The sequence below is a fragment of the Pristis pectinata genome, chromosome 4 (genome assembly GCF_009764475.1).
Source record: "Pristis pectinata isolate sPriPec2 chromosome 4, sPriPec2.1.pri, whole genome shotgun sequence".
Classification (NCBI taxonomy): domain Eukaryota; kingdom Metazoa; phylum Chordata; class Chondrichthyes; order Rhinopristiformes; family Pristidae; genus Pristis; species Pristis pectinata.
In genome coordinates, this window is record NC_067408.1 from 115,699,607 (window position 1) to 115,721,938 (window position 22,332).

General features: G+C 48.2%; 1 protein-coding gene across 7 annotated transcripts in view; it reads left to right on the plus strand.

The window, feature by feature from the left end:
* Positions 1–22,332, plus strand: part of robo1 (roundabout, axon guidance receptor, homolog 1 (Drosophila)) — a 570,003-nt gene that overhangs the window by 437,364 nt on the left and 110,307 nt on the right. For all 7 annotated transcript variants that reach the window (XM_052015221.1, XM_052015224.1, XM_052015223.1 and 4 more), the window contains 4 exons: positions 862–1,019; positions 15,078–15,198; positions 15,515–15,653; positions 19,042–19,169. In XM_052015221.1, the coding sequence (XP_051871181.1) occupies positions 862–1,019; positions 15,078–15,198; positions 15,515–15,653; positions 19,042–19,169 (546 nt within the window). The remainder of the gene's footprint in view (positions 1–861; positions 1,020–15,077; positions 15,199–15,514; positions 15,654–19,041; positions 19,170–22,332) is intronic.

The window sequence follows — 22,332 nt, forward strand, 5'->3', positions numbered from 1 at the left end:
TCTCTCTCTTTCTCTCTCTCTCTCTCTCTCTTTTTCCCTCTGTTGTTCAACCATCCTACCATTCTCATTGTTTCTCTTTCATTTGGGGTTAATATTGACTGTGTGATGCTGGAAAGAGACAACATTGAATGAATATTTTGGGTATAGATCAGTCGCCATATAACACTGGAGTACAGTACCGGTGAGGATGGGTCTGTCACTGTATAACACCGGGGTACGGTACCGGTGGGGATGGGTCTGTCACTGTATAACACCAGGGTACGGTACCAGTGGGGGCGAGTCTGTCACTGTATAACACTGGGATACAGTACCGGTGGGGATGGGTCTGTCACTGTATAACACTGTGGTACAGTACTGATGGGGATGGGTCTGTCATTGTATAACACTGGGGTACAGTACTGATGGGGATGGGTCTGTCATTGTATAACACTGGGGTACAGTACTGGTGGGGATGGGTCTGTCATTGTGTAACACTGGGGTACAGTACTGGTGGGGATGGGTCTGTCATTGTATAACACTAGGGTACAGTGGTGGAGACAGATCTGTCTCCGTATAACATTTGGGTACAGCATTTATGGAGATATAACAGTGGAGAACAGTACAGGTGGGGACAGATATGTCTTTAAGCAGGGACTGAAATAGGAATGGAGAATGCCTCAACTCTCCAGTTATCTTGAACTGAGCTGATTTGTAATAAACTCTGAGCTGTGGGGTTTGGGTAGTTTGTAGGCTGATGTGAAGCGCTGCTCTGGCATGACTACCACTCTTCTGTATTGAGCTTTTTCCACTTGTCTGAATCAGTGCTTTGAATGAACGGTGTGATGAGATGTTGAGTTAACCCTGGTCTTCTCTCCTGCACAGTCCTACGGGATGATTTCAGGCAGAACCCTTCCGATGTCATGGTCGCTGCCGGTGAGCCTGCTGTCATGGAGTGCCAACCACCTCGTGGACATCCGGAGCCCACCATCTCCTGGAAGAAGGACAGTGTCCGGCTGGATGACCGGGATGAAAGGATCACGGTAAAATAGGAATGCCTGTTGCTTGTGTCAGTAAACCCTTGGCCTCCTTGCTCTGCTGTTAGCTGGGCTACCAGAGCAGTGGTGTGGGCTGAATGATCTTCTCCTCCACTGTATGTTCCCACCAGTAAGCACCTTGACTAGGAAAGCATTCACCCCACAGAGTGGACAATATGTTGAAGGAAGATAAGATAAGATTTCTTTATTAGTCACATGTACATCGAAACACACAGTGAAATGCATCTTTTGCGTTGAGTGTTCTGGGGGCAGCCCGCAAGTGTCGCCATGCTTCCGGCGCCAAGATAGCATGCCCACAACTTCCTAACCTGTACGTCTTTGGAATGTGGGAGGAAACCGGAGCACCCGGAGGAAACCCACGCAGACACGGGGAGAACGTACAAGCTCCTTACAGACAGCGGCAGGAATTGAACCTGGGTCGCTGGCACTGTAATAGCGATACGCTAACCACTTTCTTTTCCTCCTTCCTCACTTTCAGCCAGAGATTTTTGGGCTTTGAATTCAGTGTCAAGGTTGGAAACGTCATCCTTGAGTTCGTGTTGGTACTGCATTCGCTGATTGGTACATACCTGGTGCTGAGTTCATGACACATTCCTCTCATGAATTAGAGGCTCCTTTGTTCCTCTAACCTCTCATTCTGGAGATGAGCCCAAAATCAAGCCTTACACCCCAGTGGCATGGCTAATAGTGGAAGCAGGTTCAACTGTAGTGTTTAAAATGCAGCACAGTGGTTCAGGTAGTAGAGCCTCTGCCTCACAGCTCCAGTGACCCGAGTTCAATCCTGACCTCGGGTGCTGTCTGTGTGGTGTTTGCACGTCCTCCCTGTGACCGTGTGTGTTTCCTCCATATTTCATAGAGTCACAGAGTCGTACAGCAGGGAAACAGGCCCCTCGGCCCAACTAATCCATGCCGACCAAGTTGCCTACCTGAGCCAGTCCCATTTGCCTGCGTTTGGCCCATATCCCTCTGAACCCTTCTTATTCACGCACCTGTCCAGGTGTCTTTTATCCGTTGTAATTGTACCTGCCTCAACCACTTCCTCTGGCAGCTCGTTCTGCATACTCACCACCCTCTGCATGAAAAAGTTGTCCCTCAGGTCTCCTTCAAATTTTTCCCCCTCACCTTAAATCTCTGCACTGTAATTTTAGACTCCAGTGTCCTGGGAGAAAAATCTGTGACCTTATCTATGCCCCTCGTGATTTTATAAAATTCGATAAGGTCACCCCTCAGCCTCCTTCGCTCCAGGGGAAAAAAAAACCAGCCTATCCCATCTCTCCCTATAATGCAACCCCTTCAGTCCCAGTAAATTCCTTGTCCATTTTATCCACACCCTTTCCAGCTGAGAGACATCCTTCTTATAGCAGGGTGACCAGACCTACACACAATCAACCAGGACTGCACACAATTCTCCTCCCACATCCCAAAGTAGTTCAGATCGGTAGGTTAATTGGCCACTGTGGATTACCACTGGAGTGTAGGTAAGTGGTAGTAATCTGGGGGGAGTTGACGGGGAACGTGGGGGAAAGAAAATGGAATTAATGTCAGATTGGACAAACTTGAGTTGTTTTCTCTGGAGCGTTGGAGGCTGAGGGAAGACCTGATAGAAGTTTATAAAATTATGAAAGGCATTAAGGGATCCCATTCTGGTTGGCTGCTGGTTACCAGTAGTGTTCCGCAGGGGTCCGTGTTGGGGCCGCTTCTTTTTACATTGTATATCAACAATTTGGATTATGGAATAAATGGCTTTGTTGCTAGGTTTGCCAATGATACAAAGATAGGTGGAGGGTAAGGGGAAAGAGGGAATGTGAGGGGAACCTTTTTCACCCAGGGAGAGGTGAGTACCTGGACTGCACTGCCTGAGAGTGTGCTGGAAGCAGAGTCTCTGACAGTATTTAAGAGGTGTCCAGATGACCACTTGATTCAGTTAGGCATAGAGGGCTATGGATCAAGTGCCGGGGTTAACACGAAGAGTGCTCACCCGTAGGTGGAGATGAGTTGGGTTGACTGGCCTGTTTTCATAGCTGTACAGTTCTACGTGTCCAGATGAGCACTTGAATCGCCTGGGCTTAGAAGGCTATAGGGCAAGTGCTGGAAGATTGCATTAGTACACATGGGTGCCCACTGGTCGGTAGAGATGAGTTGGGCTGAATGGCCTGTTTCCACGCTGTATGATTCGATGACTCCGTTAGCTTCATCAATCACCTCCGAATGTACAAAACTGATGAGAAATCGAGCCACCCTTGACCCCAGAGGGATTGCCTAGACACAGATGTGACTATAGGTTTGAGAGTTCGGCCACGTAAGACCAACTCATTTGATTTCTTCCCCTGTCTCTCCTTCTCTCATTTTCTTCTCTCTCTCTCACTCTCTCCCTCTCTGTCTGTCTGTCTCTCTGTCTCTCTCTCTTTCTTACTGGAGGGCATAGCTCTCAGGTGAGAGGGGGAAAGTTTAAAGGAGATGTGCGGGGCAAGTTTTTTACACTGAGAGTGGTGGGTGCCTGGAACGGGCTGCCAGGGGTAGTGGTGGAGGCAGATACGATAGAGGTGTTTAAGATACTTTTGGACAGACACATGAACATGCAGGGAATGAGGGGTTATGGATCATGTGCAGGCAGAAGGGATTAGTTTAATTTGCAATCATGGTTGGCATAGACTTCATGGGCTGAAGGGCCTGTTCCTGTGCTGTACTGTTCTATGTTCGATGTTCTTTCCCTCCCTCCAACCTTCTGTCATTCTGATGGCAGGGGAGAGGATGCACACAGCGGGATGTCATCCCTTCACTTTGGTGGCCGGAGGAAGAGAGCACAGGGCTGTATTAAGGCAGTGCCGACCCCTGTGGCGTTTGATGCCCCCTCCCGGCCCCTCCCACTCCTCCTGATCTCCAGCATTTAAAACATCACCTACCAAGGTCTTGTTTGGAGGATGCCCTGTGACACCTGAAAAGACTCCTGTCCAAACATTAGTACACCAGCACTCACCTGTCTGAGGAATGCTGCAACATTTCAGTGCTTTTCAAGGGATGGATCCTTTTGACAAAGTTCTCACTCGCTTTGAAATAAAGAATGATTATGTTTGTAGTCTGCTCTGGTGTTTGCAGGTGAAGGCATTTGTCTGGGTTTTAGATGTTGACGGAGACTTGAAGACTGATTACAAAGTGCTTTCAGCAGATGCGCAGATTGGATCAAATAAAGAGGCCTTACTTCTTAAGAGTCATAAAGTTAGTTATACAGCACGGAAACAGGCCCTTTGGCCCAACTCATCCATGCCGACCAAGTTGCCCTACCTGAGCTAGTCCCACTTGCCTGCATTCAGCCCATATCCCTCCAAACCTTTCCTGTCCATGCGCCTGTCCAAATGTCTTTTAAGCATTGTAACTGTACCCGCCTCTACCACTTCCTCTGGCAGCTCGTTCCATAGACCCACCACCCTCTGTATAAAAAAGGTTCTCCTCAGGTCCCCTTTAAATCTTTCCCCTCTCACTTTAAACCTCTGTCCTGTAGTTTTAGAGTTCCCTGCTCTGGGAAAAAGACTATTAACCTTATCTGTGCTCCTTATGATTAAAGTCACCCCTCAGCCTTCAGGGAAAATAATCTCAACCTATCCAGTCTCTCCTTATAACTCAAGCCCTCCAGTCCCGGGAACATCTTCGTGAATCTTTCTTGCACCCTTTCCAGCTTAATCACATCCTTCCTATAGCTGGGCAAGCAGAACTGCGCACAATACTTCAAGTGTGATCTTATCAACATCTTGTAAAGCTGTATCATGACGTCCCAACTTCTATACTCAGTGCCCCGACCGATGAAGGCAAGCATGCCACGTGCTTTTGTCACGCCTTCTGCTTCACCAGTTTGACTGGGGAAAGGCAGTGAGCACAAAAAAGCCTGCAAGAACTCAGTATCCAAAGAGTTTGGATGGCACATTGAAAGAACTGGGTGGCACAGGTAGAGCCACCGACTCACAGCTGCAGCAACCCTAGTTTGATCCTGACCTCAGGTGCTGTCTGGGTGAAGTTTGCGCTTTCTCCCTGTGACCGTGTGGGTTTCCCCCGGGTGCTCCGGTTTCCTCCCACATCCCAAAGATGTGCCAGTTAGTCGGTTAATTGCCTGCTGTAAATTGCTCCTGGAATGTAGGTGAGAGGTAGAATCTGGGAGCATTGATGGGAATGCGGGGAGAATGAAGAAATGGGATTAATGTAATGGATGTTTATTGGACAGTACTGACCCTCTGTGCTGAAGGGTCTGTTCCCATGCTGCATGACTCAATGAATTTCTTCCTCTCCAACTCTTTCAACAATCTCCTTAAGTTCTCACAAAACCAAGCATTGCTGGCCCAAGGCCACAGCCCATTTTGTGCACAGCAAGCACCTGAAATAGTTACCGACAAGATAGTCTACTTTTGCTTAATGGTGGATGGTCATGGATCCAGAACATGGCTAATTCCTTGTTATTCAAACAAGTTCCAAATGATCTCAGGAAATCGCTTGAGATACAGACGAGATCTAATTGCAGTCAAAAGACAGCACTGCAAACTGTACATCACAGGCTTGGTACTGCACTGGACTGGTCAACCTGGAACTTCTGGCAGTGTGTGGAGGGGAACTTGAACCCAGGACTCTGAGACACTTCAGAACCAAGTAAAGGAAGACCTTTGTTCTGGGTGAGCTCTGTCACTTAAGCGAATCAATCTAGCGCCTCTGATTGCCCGCTCCCCACGATGTAAAGTATCCATGGAATTATTTGCGTGGTGAGTTTTTCTCATTTCCTGGACGAGTTGTGTTCCTTGGCAACACCACAGAATCCGATTAATTGGTGGATCTTCACACCAGTGTTCCTCTAGTCTTTCATTTTCAAATGGGATGCAGTCAGATTTATTGCCCACCCCTCACTGTCCTTGAGAACATGGTGGTGAGCCTCCTTTCTAAACCACTTCTCTCACAGTGCTACTGGGGAAAGAGCTCTTGGATTTAGACCCAGTGATGATGAAAGTGAAGGGGCAGTGAAATATTTCAAGTCAGTCTGGTGTGCGACTTGACGAGAATTCTGTGGGTGGAGGCTCTCCCTCACCTGTCACCCTTGTTCTTCTTGGTTGGAGGGTTTGGGAGGTGCTGTGGAAGTTGTCTTGGTGGCTGACTGCAATGGATCCTGTAGGTGGTACACACTGGACAGCATCTGAGGTCAGGGTCGAACTTGGGTTGCCGGAACTGTGAGGCAATGGCTCTATGGGGTACGCCTGTGGTGGAGGGAGTGAATGTTTCTGATGGTGGATGGGATACCAATCTACATGACTGCTTTGTCCTGGGTGGTGTCGAGCTCCTTGAGAGTTGTTGCAGTTGCCCTCATCCAGGCAAGTGGGGAATGGTCCTGACTTGTACCTTGGAAACATCTCACGGAGGTGGAAATCCATAGCCCTTATCCATGCATTATCCATCTGGTCTATAGCTGGTTCCAACCCCTCAATGGCATTGATTATTAACCATTTCCTGAAAGGGTTCAGGGATGAAAAGGAATGGAGAATAAGTCCCAGAGTTACCAGCGCAGTCCACAACCAATGGATGCATAAATAGACCCTGACCTCTTGCCAACCCTTGAGAAGACCTTTGTTTTCTCATTTAGTGTCAAACTTTGGTTGTTTTCTCTGGAGTATCGGAGGCCAAGGGAAGACCTGATAGAAGTTTATAAAATTATGAGGGGCATAGATAGGGTAGATAGTCAAAATCTTTTTCTCAGGGTAGAACGTCAGATACTAGAAGGCATAGCTTTAAGACGCGAGGGGAAAAGTTTAAAGAAGATTTACGTGGCAATTCTTTTATACACAGGGTGGTAGGTGCCTGGAACATGCTGCCAGGGATAGTGGTGGAAGCCAATATTATAGAAATGTTTTAGAGTAACTTAGACAGGTACGTGAACAAGCAGGGAACAGAGGGATATAGACCATGTGCAGGCAGATGTGCAGTTTAAATTGGCATCATGGTCGGCACAGACATGGTGGGCCGAAGGGCCTGTTCCTGTGCTGTACTGTTCCATGTTATAGCCTCTTGGCCATACCTGGTTTTGACTTAACCCTATCCGTTTCTCTGGTTGTGCAAGTAAGTCATAATGGTTGAATGTGAGAAGGCACTCACTCTCTCCCTGTATCCTCAACCCAATCTCTCCCACCCTTGGATTGTACTGTTGTAATCGGATGTGTTTCAGAAAGGATGGCCAATTCTCTCCACCAGTTACCATCAAGGGAATGGCAAGAAAGGAACACTTCTGAAAAGTTTAAGCACTGTCATTCAGGTAAATACTTGTTAAACAATGGATGTGGAAAAAAGTCATCGATCTACGTGGAGATTGCTGTGTGTGGTGATAGACTTACCGAATAGGGTTTTGGCAGAGCTGGTACAGGAACAATGAACAACGGGTTCTTCCTGTGCTGTGGGAATTGCTGACAGAAAGCTCAATGATTACTTGAGGGAGAAAAGACGAGAAGCTCCCTCCTGGTGAGATGGAGAGGGGCAGGAGGAGGTCAGAGTGGAGCATGAACACTGACAGGTTCGATGGGCCGAATGGCTTGCTTTTGGGATGGTCACTCTGCGCAGGTTTGGCAGTTTGAGGCTGACGCTGTGAAAGTTGCCATGTTGTGCTTCACAAGGGAAGTATCCTGCCTTCATAATCAAAAACCCCACCCACCCGGGTCATTCTCTCTTCTCCCCTCTCCCATCAGGCAGAAGTTACAGGAGCCTGAGGGCACGTACCACCAGGCTCAAGGATAGCTTCTACCCCACTGTGATAAGAGTATTAAACGGTTCCCTTATACGATGAGATGGACTTTTGACCTCACAATCTACCTTGTTATGACCTTGCACCTTATTGTCTACCTGCAATGCACTTCCCTGTAGTTGTGACACTTTACTCTGTACTCTGTTATTGTTGTTCCCCTGTACTACCTCAATGCACTGTGTAATGAATTGATCTGTACGATCGGTGCGCAAGACAAGTTTTTCACTGTACCTCGGTACAAGTGACAATAATAAACCAATTCCAACACCAATACATCCTTCTCTGTTTACTACCCTTTAACATGATTGATTTCCCCTGCCCTTTAAAGTGGTTCTTGTAAGATTTTTATAGTGAAAAACATTGTGACTTGTATCAAGTGTTGTCCCTGAACTGGTTAATGTCACACCACTGGAGCATTACCCCTCTGACTCTCTGCTTTCCTACGTCCTGTCTCACAGAGCACCATTGGGGAAAAGGACTCCACCCATTGCCCAATGTTTCCAGTTCCTGCGGTCTCTCCCTCTCCCTTGGAAACTGATTCTTTGTTGCTTCTGTGGCCTTCTTAAAAACCCACTTCTTCAGACTGAAATACTGAAACATTTGCTGTTGCTGTTATAAATGCTTTAGATTCAGAAAAAAGCCTCAGTGTCCAGCAGTTGAAGAGAAGTCATGGAGAGGGACCCCTCTCCCCCAGGAAACTGACAGCATTTCTCCAACATGAATCCAGCTCCCCACATCCTGTTACTTGCTAATAAAAGCTGAAGCACTCAACGGGTCTCAGATGTACAGTGGAGAGCATTCTGACTGGTTGCATCTCAGCCTGGTATGGACGCTCCAATGCACAGGATCGAAAGAGGCTGCAGAGGGTTGTAGACTCAGCCGGCTCCTTCACGGGCACCATCCTCCCCACCATCGAGGACATCTTCAAGAGGCGGTGCCTCAAGAAGGCAGCATCCATCACTAAGGACCCTCACCATTCAGGACATGCCCTCTTCACGTTACTACCATCGGGGAGGAGGTACAGGAGCCTGAAGACCCACACTCAACATTTCAGAAACAGCTTCTTCCCCTCCGCCATCAGATTTCTGAACGGTCCAGGAACCCATGGACACTACCTCATTATTCCCCTTTGCACGATTTATTTATTTTTGTAACTTATAGTAATTTTCTCGCACTGTACTGCTGCCACAAAATAACACATTTCATGCCATATGTCAGTGATAATAAACCTGATTCAGACGTCAGTGATAATAAACCTGATTCTGATTCTGAACTGTTTCTCTCTCCACAGATGCTGCCTAACCTGCTGAGTTTTTCCAGCAATTTCTGTTTTTATTTCAGATTTCCAGTTTCTGCAGTTTTTTGACATTCTCTGACTCAGCGACCCTGCTCAGTCAGCACGCTGCGCTGTTGCATGTCTCCCGATGTTAATCCAGCTCCCTCACACTGTCAAACCAATGTGATTCTCACTTTAAACGTCAAGGATATGGAAAGAAGTATGTATCAAGATGTCAGAAGGTTAATGTGAATGTTGGATGATCTCTGATCCATGAAGTGGTTCCCTGTTGTGACACTGAGGAAAGAACGTTAAGGTACTCAGAGCAGATTGCAAAGTGGTGGTTGGACGGTTGAAAATAATAATCTGCCTGCCTTATTTGGATTGAGAGAGCAGGTAATAAAGAATTTGTAAATTGATGTGTAAGATACGTATATAAGATATCTTTGTTAGTAACATGTACATCGAAACACACAGTGAAATGCATCTTTTGTGTAGAGTGTTCTGGGGGCAGCCTGCAAGTATCGCCACGCTTCCAGTGCCAACATAGCATGCCCACAACTTCCTAACCCATACGTCTTTGGAATGTGGGAGGAAACCTGAGCACCTGAAGGAAACCCACGCAGACACGGGGAGAACGTACAAACTCCTTACAGACAGCGGCAGGAATTGAACCCGGGTAGCTGGCGCTCTAATAGCGTTATGCTAACTGCTACACTACCGTGCCTGCCTGTTGTTTTAGAGGATCACAGTCAAGGAATTTGACTGCATTCCAGCTATACTGTGTAGGTCATCAAAGCATCTCCGCTGTTAGTGACACATGCTGTTTAGGGGAGAGGCTAGCCAATGACTTTCCTTATTGAGCCAAGCCAGATTCGATCTTGCTACCTGAGTCCATTGATCTTCAAACAAGGAAGGAAATAATTGGTGCTTAGTGAGGCTCAGGAGGAGCTTCGTTAAAGCAAGAGGTCTTGCAACGAGAGATCCTGTGACCTGTCTCTCACTCCCGAGACCAGGCAGGTCTTGTCATCGACATCTGTGATGGTTTCAATTCCAATTAATGAGGAAGGTGGTCCATCTATGCTCCACCGTTCAATCGATTCCAGCGCCAAGTCACCTCCTGCATCCCCTCACAGTCCCACACTCTGGGCTCTGCGGAGTTTCTGTGTTTTTTCTGAAAGGTGCAAAACTTTCTGCTTTGAATAACTCACAGATTTTGCAGTTTATTTCAGAGGGATGCATAATACTTCCCAACTGCTCCCACCCACTCTCTCCTTATATCCGCAACTGCCCCCCTTCCACATATACCCAACCACATCCAGCCACGATGTGCCCACATCCCCAACCTCCCTCACTCACCCTCTCCCCCTAGACCCAACCCCTCCCACCCATCCTCTCCCGATAGATCCCTCCCTCACCCACCCTCTCCCCGATAGGGTGAGTGGGAGAGGTCCTATCCCCAACCTCTCCCACTCACCCTATCCCCATAGACCCGACCCCTCCTGCTCACCCTATCCCCATACCCCCAACCACTTCCATCCACCCTCTCCCCCAGAGAACCCCAACCCCACCCATGCTCCAGCCAGAGACCCCAACCACTCCTCATTATCCCCCAACCCCTTCCACCCACCTTCTTACCCTGCCCTTGTTGTGTCTGCAGTCATGGCACCATTTTGAGGAAGGTGAGGAGAGACCTCAGGTGATCTGCCCAACGTTTACCCTACAGGCCGCATGCTTGCACTGATATTCTGGTTGTTATCGTGTTGTTTTTAATTTTTTTTTATTTACAGCGTGGTAACAGGCCCTTCTGGCCCAACGAGTCCGCGCCGCCCATTTTAAACCCATATTAACCTACCCGTACGTCTTTAGAATGCGGGAGGAAACCGGAGCACCCGGAGGAAACCCACGCAGACACGGGAGAACGTACAAACTCCTTACAGACAGCGACGGGAATCGAACCCCGATCGCTGGCGCTGTAGTAGCGTCGCGCTAACCGCTACGCTAACGTGCCGTGTTGTTTCTGCAAGTTTGCTGCATGTAAACTGGTTGCTGTCTTGCACTGGTGCATCTAATTTGCGGATATTTCATTAGTTATGGATTGGTCTGGGTTCCTTGAAATTATGCATGCTGCTATGGAAATCGGTAAATTGGTTTATTATTACCACATGTACGGAGGTACAGTGAAAAACTTGTCTTGTGTACCGTCCATGCAGATCAATTCGTTACAACAGTACATCGACATAGTACAAGGTAAAACAATAACAGAATGCAGAGTAAAGTGTTCCAGTTACAGAGAAAGTGCAGTGCAGGCAGACAATAAGGTGCAAGGTCATAACGAGGTAGATTGTGAGGTCAAGAGTCCATTTTATCATACCAGGGATCTGTTCAATAGTCTTATAACAGCGGGATAGAAGCTGTCCTTGAGCCTGGTGGTACGTGCTTTCAGGCTTTTATATCTCCTGCCCGATGGGAGAGGGGAGGAGAGAGAATGTCCAGGGTGGGTGGAGTCTTTGATTATGCTGGCTGCTTCACCAAGGCAGCGGGAAGCATATGGTGGGGAGGCAAATGCAAATACTTTCAGTCTTCGGGACCTGAAACATTTATCTGAACAGAAAAAACAGAAACCAGTTGAGATGCTGTTGAGTTAGCCGAAAGCCAAATGCTGTACACTGCAACATCTGAGCCTAGTCATCTCAACAAAGCAAACAGCCCGCAGTACCTTCCCCCTTCAGTGCCCCAGAACACATCCATTCCTGCATAATCATTGAAATCCGAGGAACAACAGTGCCGACTCTACAGTATTCAAGGAAAGAGGATCCTTAATCCTGAGGCACTTCTTTAAGGAAGAACGTGCCTTTAATGAAGGTTTTGTGGGCGCTGGAAGTGTTAAGTTACGCTTTCCAACCATTTTACATTCAGAGAGAGGGAGGGAAGTGGATGGACGCAGCTCTCCCATTACGCTGTGAGTCCCCTTATATTTCAGGATGGCCGCTCCTTCACAGAGCCCGAGACCCAGATTCAATCCTGACCTCAGGCGCTGTCTGTGTGGAGTTTGCACGATCTCCCCGTGACCGCGTGGGTGTCTCCCGGGTGCTCTGATTTCCTCCCACATCCCAAAAACGTGCGAGTTGGTAGGTTAATTGGCCTCTGTAAATTGTCTCTAACGTGTGGGTGAGTTGCATAACCTGGACAGAGTAGGTGGGAATGTGGGAAGAGTAAAATGGGATTAGTGTAGGATTAGTCTGAATGGGTGGGTGATGGTCAGCAGGAACTCAGTGGGCCAAAGGACCTGTTTCTCTGCTGTATCTCTATGACTCTGGTGAGCTTTGAGCTCCGGTTTTGCATTTGCCAAACTTGATGAGGTGGTCAAAGGTGATAGAGTAATGCAGGTGCTTTTCTCCTGTCGATGGATGGCTGTCAGTCCAAGTTAGACTGCAACTAGTGACAGCTATGGTCAGGTGAAGGGACTTCTGCACCAGTGAGTTGTGGTGTATGACCAACTCCCAGCACCTTGATTCATACTGCATGGCAGCATTGAGGTGCTGCACTGTGGGAGGGGATGTACTGAGCCCGACGCTGCTGGTCTACGGGCACCCGGTGCGGCGTGGGGCGGGGCGCGCAGAGGATCTCCTGGTTGGTCTTCTGCTGGGCCTGGCCAAGCTGGCCATCCACGGGACGCGGCGGCGGGCAGCCGAGGGTACTGGCCGGTCTGCCTGCCTGTCTTCCGTGTTTACGTGCGCGCGCCGGTGTGTTTAGAGAGGGAGCGCGTGGTTTCCGCGGGCACCCTGGCTGAGTTCCGCACTTGGTGGACCCCTCAGGGGATCGCGTGTGTCGTGGACGGTACAAACGCGATTCTTATTTGAAGTGTTGCGTGTTGCGTTGACGGGTGTAGCGTCGTGTGTGTGTTTCGTTAGTATTAGTTTGCATTCTCTACTGTGGCATAGTCTCTTCTCTGTATTAGATGTAGTGTATTGACACTGGTTGTCTTTTTGTAGTGCATTTAGCGAATAAATGTTTATATAAAAAAAAGGGGCTGTACTGAGGGAGTGTCGCGCTGTTGTGAATGATGCATGCATTTTGTAGAGGGAATACTAAGGGAGTTTTGCTCTGTTGGAGGGTGAGCAGTGAGGGAGCACTGCTCTGTTGGAGAGGTTGCTGCATTGTAGGAGGGGCATTATGGAGAAAAAGACTACACAGTGAAACTCTGTTAATCTGGCCCGCTCAGGACTTTGGTAGGTTTTCTACACTATTTGATGTTACTCTGTAATGCTTCAACACTTGAAACCAATGGCTTCGACAGGTACGTGGACAGAAAATGTTCGGAGAGACATGGGCCAAATGAAGGGAAGGGGGACCAGCTCAGACAGACACCTTGCTCAGCATGGACGAGTCGGGCCGAAGGGCCTGTTTCCATGCTATGTAACTGCATGACTCTAATTCCCCTTTTTATTGAATGTTACACAGTCGAATAATCATTTCCAGGGAATCTGGTAATGTTAAAGGAACGAGGGAACGCAAGGCCCCGGTAAGTTTAAAGTGAGTGTGGGAAACTGAGGCAGGTGGGTTCAAAGGGAGCACAGGAACTGGGGCCCCATCAAATGGATGGGGAGTGAGGTAACCAGGCCCCCAGTGAGTCGGTAGGGAGCGTACGCAACAGCTCCCCATTGAGTGGAAGGTGAGCACAGTAAATGTCTCCTGGTGAGCCAGATGCCGAACCACCAGGCTTTCTGAATAGTGGATTATCGGAGTTTTACTGCACTATAGGAGTAAAAACAGAAAGTGCTGGAAACACTCAGCAGGTGAGGCAGCATCTGTGGAGAGAGAAACAGATAAAGTCTCAACAGACATAGGTCCGAAACCTTTCATCAGAACTGGGAAAGATTTATTAACAGTGAGGATTGATGAGGGAAACGTAGTTGATGTGGTATATTGATTTCCAAAAGGCAATTGATAAGCTTCTGAATAATAGGCCTTTCATCAAGATCAAAGGTCTGACATGAAACATTAACTGTGTTTCTCTCTCCACAGATGCTGCCTGACCTGATCAGTGTTCAGCAGTTTTCTGTTTTCATGTCAGATCTCAAGCATTTGCAGTTTTATTTTTGATTTTCTGTACTGTAGGAGTTAGACAGATGAGATATTAAATTGAGATCCTATCTCTCCTCAGGTAGTCTGAAAGATCCCTTGATCACTTCTTGAACGAGCAGGGATCACCAGAGACAATATTTACCCACATTACTAAAACAGATTATCAAGTCATCTTTGCATGGCTAATAGTGGAAAATTATTGTGTGCAAATTGACTGTAATTGATTACATAACTACAAAGATTGCACTTCCAAATATCCCCATTTGACTCTTTAGGATGTTGTGTAAGTGTCTTGGAACACAGGACATTCTGTCGGTAATGTGAGAGAGGGTGATGGATCAAAGTCAAAGTTGAGTTTATCGCCATACGCACAAGTCCATGTGTGCGCAGGTGCAATGAAAAACTTACTTGCAGCAGCATCACGGGCACAGAGCATCAGATAAGCAGCGTTCACAAGAAAAACGTAAACATAAATTGCACACAATTTTTACAAGAAAGAACACAATTAGAACAAAAAAACAGCCATTTTAGTGCAAAGTGGTCAAAATGGTCATAGTGTTGCTAAACTGGGGTTGTGCTGGTTGGTTCAAGAACTGAGTGATTGAAAGGAAGTAGCTATTCTTGAACCTAGTGGTGTGGGACTTCAGGCTTCTGTACCTCCTGCCCGATGGTAGCTGGGAGAAGATGACATGGCCCGGATGGTGGGGATCTTTGATGATGGATGTTGCCTTCTTGAGGCAGCGCCTCCTGTAAATACTCCCGATGGTGGGGAGGGATGTGCCCGTGATGTACTGGGCAGAGTCCATTACTCTGTGCAGCTTCTTCATCCTGTCCTTCCACTTCCCCTTCCCAGCCCTGAGCGCACCTCTCCCCTGTCCAGGGGCTTAAGCTAACTGATGTCCTTGTTGAATCCACGCAGATCCGAGGAGGAAAACTGATGATTACCAACACTCGGAAGAGTGATGCTGGGAAGTACGTCTGTGTGGGAACCAACATGGTGGGCGAGCGGGAGAGCGACGTGGCAGAGCTGACAGTCCTGGGTGAGTGTGTGCATGAGAGGCATAGATAGGGTAGAATCTTTGTCCCAGGGTGGGAATGTCAAATACTAGAGGGCATAGGTTTAAGGTGAGAGGGGTAAAATTTAAAGGAGGTGTGTGGGGCAATTTTTATACGCAGAGATTGGTGGGTGCCTGGAGCTGGCTGCCAGGGGTGGTGGCGGAAGCAGATATGATAGAGGCTTTTAGACAGACACGTGAACAAGCAGGGAAGGGAGGGACATGGATGGACTGAAAAGTGAAGCCCTCACCTCCCTCCACAGTAGATCGTGTTCTCCATCTCTCTTGTCTACTCCCTCAGAGCGACCATCCTTTGTGAAGAAACCAAACAGCCAGGTCCTGCTGGTGGACGAGACGGTGGAGTTCAAGTGTGAGGCTCGAGGGGACCCAACGCCCAACGTGCACTGGAGGAAGGAGGACGGCCAGCTGCCCAAACTCAGGTGCTGAGGATCTGCCCCGTGCATGCTGTCCCAACTGCTGGAATACACACTGCCCTGGGGCAACGCTTATGTTTCTGCCTCTTAGGACTTCTCAACAAGCACTAGGGCCAATGAACTACATTTTCAATCTTGGTCTCTCCTTCATAACTTGGGAAACACACCTTCCCATGTTCATAGCAAGAGCCCAATTAAGCAATGTGACTATGTGACTAATGACAAGAAAACTGATTTTTCAGTGATGTACATTGAGGGTTAAGTATAGACCAGACACTGCGGAGATCTTGCCCATTGCACTTCCAAATATTAACATTGTACATAGAACAGAGAACAGTACAGCACGGGACAGGCCATTCGGCCCACAATGTTGTGCTGATCTTGATGCTGATTTCTACTAAATGTCCTCCTCCTGTGTATCATCCACATCCCTCCATTCCCTTCGTATTCATGTGTCTATCTAAAACCCTCTTAAACTCCACCAAACTACCTCTTCCACTGCTACCCCCGGTAACCCCTTCCAGGCACCCACCACTCTGCATACAAAACATGTCCCTCACGTCACCTTTAAACTTTCCTGCTCTAATCTTAAAAGCGTGTCCTCTTGCGTTTGACATTTCTACCCTGGGAAGAAGATTCATGACTGTCTACCCTGTCTATGCCTCTCATAATTTTAAAAACCTCCATCGGGTCTCCCCTCAGCCTCTGATGCTCTAGGGAGAACAACCCAAGTTTGTCCAAATAGCTCATACCCTCTAATCCAGGCAGCATCCTGGTGAACCTCATCTGCACCCTCTCCACAGTCTCTACATCCTTCCTGTAATGGGGCGACCAGAACTGCACACAATACTCCAAGTGTGGTCTGACCAAAGTTTTATACAGCCGCAGCATGACTTCCTTACTCTTGTACTCAACACCCCTACCAATGAAGCCAAGCATCCCATATGCCTCCTTTACCACCTTATCCACTTGTGGTGAATAAATAGTGTTGGGGCCTTATCTACACCCACCACATAAGGTGTCATTGAAAGTAAGCAACTGTGCCAATGCAGCACTCCCTCAGTACTGCCTTGGAGAGCCAGTCTAGGCCTTTGTGCTCAAGTTCCTGGTGTGGGATTTCTGATTGAGAAGCCTCAGTGCATCACAGTGACAAGCTACCACAGCTGCTGCCTCACTGCTCCCGCGACCCGGGTCCAATCCTGACCTCGGGTGCTGTCTGTGTGGAGTTTGCACGTTCTGCCTGTGTCCACGTGGCTTTCCACCCAGGTGCCCCTGTTTCCTCCCACATCCCAAAAGCATTCAGGTCGGTAGGTTAATTAGCTGCTGCAAATTGCCCCAAGTGTGTGGGTGAGGGGTAGAATGAGGAGGGGAGTTGATGGGACTGCGGGGAGAATAAAATGGGATTAGTATAAATGGGCGCGTGATAGTCAGCAGGAACTTGACGGGCCGAAGGTCTTGTTTCCGAGCTGTACCTCACGATCACTGGAGATGATCTCCCACTCAGCCACAGTGCAGATAGGATTTGAAATGTTTCAATATATTTAATTTTCTTGAGTATTTTTTGTGTTTTCTTCCCTCCCTCACAATCCCTCACTCGCAATCCCTCCCTCCCTCCTTCCCTCCCTCCTTTACTCCCTCACAATTCTTCTACTTCCTCACTCCCTCCCTCCCTCACAACATGGGCTTCAGGGCAGGTGGCATGGGTAGACGTTCGCTTGGGACTGCAGGGCAGAAGGGAGTCGGGAGGTGCTGGGTAATGATGTCCCTGCCCCCTCAGGGTTGGCCAGTGTGACGAACTGTCCAGCCTCTTCCTGACCTCCTTCCTTTGCAAATCATACAGGGGGTTTTTTGCCCTGCCAGTTCTCTGGAAGAACCATCATCTTTCTCCTATTTGTGCCTCGAGTCTGAAGATTGCGGGTTCAAGTTCCCCTCCAGAGCTCAGAGTGCAACTGACACAACCAAGGGAGCGATACAATAACCTGAGCGATACAATAACCTATGCAGAACACCTGCGTTCTGTCCGTAACCGCACCCCGCATCTCCCCATTGCCGGTCACTTCAACTCCCCCTCCCACACTATCACAGGTATGTCAGTCCTCGGCCTCCTCCATTGACAGGAGAATTCCAAGCGCAAACTGGAGGAACAGCACCTCACTTTCCGTCTTGGAACCTTGCAGCCTAATGCCATGAACATTGAGTTCTCCCACTTTAGGTAATCCTCACCCCCCACTTCCCCACAACCCCCCCTCCTCCACCACGCTTCTTCTTCCCTTTCCTAGCCTTTTTTACCTCTCTCTTCTTACCTTTGACCCATCCCCCAGTGGATCTGCTCTACCCTCCTCCGCCGCACCTGCCTATCACCACCCTGTGCCCACCCCACCTCCCCTCTTTTGTCCACCTATCACTGCTCTGCTTTTCCCTCCTATATATTGGGCTTCCTCTTTTCCTATCTTCAGTCCTGAATAAGGGTCCTGACCCGAAACGTTGACCGCCTGCTTTTCTCCACGGATGCTGCCTGGCCTGCTGAGTTCCTCCAGCATCATTGTGTTTTTCATCTAGATTCCAGCATCTGCAGTCCTTTGTTTCTCTCGTGATACAATAAACTCGGAGGCTTGTGACCTCACCTTTGTGTAAATAGCCTCATGGAACCTTCTTGGAGAAGACCAGGGGAGTTGTCCATTGTGTGTTAGCAAGTATCTAACCCTGAACCAACAGCACATAATCTGGGCACCATCATGATGTGAGTTTCCTGTGCATAAACTTGCTGCCTTGTTTCCCCCATTATAAGATTGACAAGAATTAGAACACAGAACAGTACAGCACAGGAACAGGCCCTTCGGCCCACGATGTTATGCTGAACTATTTAAGCTAATGACACCTAATTACACTAATCCCTTCTGCCTGCACATGGTCCATATCCCTCTATTTCCTGCATATTCACGTGTCTATCTAACAGCTTCTTAAACCCCTCTGTCGTATCTGTCTCCTCCACCACCCCTGGCAGCCCATCCCAGGCACCCACCGCTCTGTGAAAAAACTTGCCCCGCACATCTTTGAACTTTTCTCCTCTCACCTTAAATGCATGCCCTCTGGTATTAGACATTTCAACCCTGGGAGAAAGATCCCGGCTGTCTACTCTATCTGCGCCTCTCATAATTTTATAGACTTCTATCAGGTCTAAATTCTCAAACACATTTGGGCCATAAAAATTCCATGTTTCTTTTGCCCAGAGAGGTTCTTCAGCCACTTGGGCTGGCTGTGTGGTGTCTCCTTTCCCCCACTTCTGCTGCCCCTACCACAGCTGGGTGTCCTTCTCCCTTCTGGAGTGCGGTCCTGTGGTGGCTGCTTGTTGACTGGAGCCCGTCTCCCTAATTGGTGCCGATCTCTTCCCCAGGTCTGAGATCCAGGGGGGTAACACGCTGGTCATCCAACATGTGACGGCAGCCGACGTGGGGACTTACAGCTGTGTGGCTGAGAACATGGTGGGAAAAACGGAGGCCTCGGTCACACTGACAGTTCATGGTGAGCAAATATACCCTGTCAACTATGCTGGCAGTAGAGGGGAGGGGGGGGGGGGGAGAGAGGGTAAGAAGAGGGGGAAGCAGGAGTGGAACAGAGTGAGAGGGGGAAAAGAAAGGGAGTGGGTAAAGGAATAAAAGGAGGAAAGAAAGTGGAATTGAGAGAGGAAAGGACTGAGGAAAGGGGAAATGGAGAGGAAGGGAACAAGGGAAAGACTGAGGGAGGAAGAGAGAGGACGAGCAAGAGAAGGGAGAGGAAAAGCGAGAGATTCAAAGTCAATGTCGAGTGTATTGTCATCTGCACAAGTCCATGTGTGCACAGGTGCAATGAAAAACTTACTTGCAGCAGCATCACAGGCACAGAGCATCAGATAAGCAGCACTCACAAGAAAAACATAAATTATTCACAAGTTTTACAAGAAAAACACAATTAGAACGACAATAAACAAAGTCAATTTTAGTGCAAAGTGGTCATAGTGTTGCTAAGCTCTAGTGATTATGGTTGTGAGGATAAAGTGAAGGAGATTTTTTAATTTCGAAAATAAACTTTATTCATAAAAAATATATACTTAGTATATAAAATAGAGTGCAAGGCTCTCTACATTTGCAGTATTCAGTCTGTACATTTGGCGTTATCGGTTCTATATATTGATAGTGTTCATTTGTGTCCATGGCACCGTTGCCACTCATGTGGCTTCCTGCCATGATACAAACTTCAAGTGTTTGAGAGGTTTCTACACCAGACTTAGCCCCTCAGTGTCTGTTGGCAGAAGGATCCCAGACTTGCAGTCCTTCCCCACGAAACCTTTACAATGGCTGCGCTGAGCTTCAGCGCGTCCCTCAGCACGGACTCCTGCAGCCTGGAATGTGCCAGTCGGCAGCTTTCCCTTACCGACGTCTCGTCGTACTGGAAGACCAGCAAGTTTCTGGCAGACCAAAGTGCGTCCTTCACTGAGTTGACGGCCTTCCAGCAGCACTTGATGTCTGTCTCGGTGTGTGACCCTGGGAACAACCCATAGATCAGAGAGTCCTCTGTCGCTGCTGCTGCTCAAGACGAACTGCGACAAGGCACCTTGCATCGTCCTCCAGACCTTCTTTGCAAATGCACAGTCCGCAAAGAGGTGGGCAATTGTCTCATAAGCAGCGTGCTTTGGGAGTGAGAATCTGACTGTGCAGGAAGGATCTGACAGGAGGGAACCCTCTCACTGCCAGCCAAGCGAGGTCTTGATGCTTGTTTGTTTTCCTTTTCTTCCTTTCCCAAAGGAGGTTTATCCAGTGATTACAGCATCACATTATTACAGTGCTACAGTATTCATGATTCACATTATTTACAGTCAATAGCTTCAAATTACTACATAATCATCTCTATCCAGAACGCACTCGAGCCCCTGTGGTCGGTCCCTGCCCTTTTCCTTTTCCAAAGGAGATTTATTCAGTGATTACGGAATCACGTTCACACAACATTACAGTACTTCACATACACACTATTCACAGTTTCAAATTCTAACACGATCATCGCTGTCCAGAACACACTTGAGCCCCTGAGGTGCCCACCGGTCCCGGAAATCCCCCATTTTACCCGTGGATACCGCATGTTCTTTCTCCAGGGGCGCATGGACATTGAGGTAACCCCGGAAGAGGGGCGGGCAATCAGCTTGGCAGAACCCTCGACTGCCTGTCTTGATGCTTGTTGGTGAGTTCTGGCGGTGAGGCGTTCTGCCAGATGATTTGGACAGTCTGCTCAGGAAACCATCCCACAGGGTAGAGAGATAGACATGGGTGAGGCAGACTGTCCACAATAGGGGAGGGCAGGGCAGGTCTTTAAAGTATTTTAACCTTGATCTGTGCTCTGGGTGCTGTTCGAGACTCGAGATTATTATCAGAGCCAGGCCACATCCTTGTCCTCCAGCACTCCTGTAATCAACTCCCACTTATCCCAGGTGGTAATCAGCTCTGATTGTAGGTGTGATCTCATTCAACAGCCACGCAGGACACGAGTCCTGTTCCCTTCTTTGTGTGTGTGTGTGTGTGTGTGTGTGTCTGTCTGTGTGTATCTGTGTCTATGTGTATCTGTGTGTGTGTGTGTTTGTGTCTGTGTGTATCTGTGTGTTTCTGTCTGTGTGTATCTGTGTCTGTGTATCTGTGTGTGTGTGTTTGTGTCTGTGTATGTGTGTGTGTGTTTGTGTCTGTGTGTCTGTGTGTATCTGTGTCTATGTGTATCTGCGTGTGTGTGTCTGTGTGTGTGTGTGTTTCTGTCTGTGTGTATCTGTGTGTGTGTTTGTCTCTATGTGTGTGTGTTTGTCTCTATGTGTGTGTGTGTGTTTGTGTCTGTGTGTGTGTGTGTGTGTGTTTGTGTCTGTGTGTATCTGTGTGTTTCTGTCTGTGTGAATCTGTGTTTGTGTATCTGTGTGTGTGTTTGTCTCTATGTGTGTGTGTGTTTGTGTGTGTGTGTTTGTGTCTGTGTGTGTCTGTGTCTATGTGTATCTGTGTGTGTCTGTCTGTGTGTATCTATGTCTATGTGTATCTGTGTGTGTTTGTGTCTGTGTGTATGTGTGTTTGTGTCTGTGTGTATCTGTGTGTTTGTGACTGTGGATCTGTGCGTGTGTGTGTGTGTGTCTGTGTGTGTGTGTGTGTGTACACATTTGTCTGTGTGTTTGTGTGTATTGTGTTTGAGTGTTGTGTTGCATGTGTGTCTGTGTGAATCCATTGGTGTGCATGCCTATGAGTTTGTGTGTGCATTTATCTGTATGTGTACATTTGTGTATGTGTTTGTGTTTTTATGTTTTCGTGTGCATGTATAGGATGGGACAGTGGTGCAGTGAGTAGAGCCACTGCCTCACAGCTCCAGTGACCCGGGTTCAATCCTGACCTCCGGTGCTGTCTGTGTGGAGTTTGCACGTTCTCCCTGTGACGGTGCGGGGGGCTCCAGTTTCCTCCCATGTTCCAAAGACGCGCAGGTTGGTAGGTTAATTGGCCGCTGTGAATTGTCTCTGGCTTGTAGGTGAGGGGTAGAATCTGGGAGGAGGTACAGCCAGGCTCAAGGACACACCAGGGTATTCAGGGAACAGTCACGTGCACTTGACGCTGCTTTCAGGGCTCGGTTGCATAATGATTGGTTGGCAGTCTCAGGTGTGAGTTCAAATTCCAACAGAGCAAGTTGTGAAATT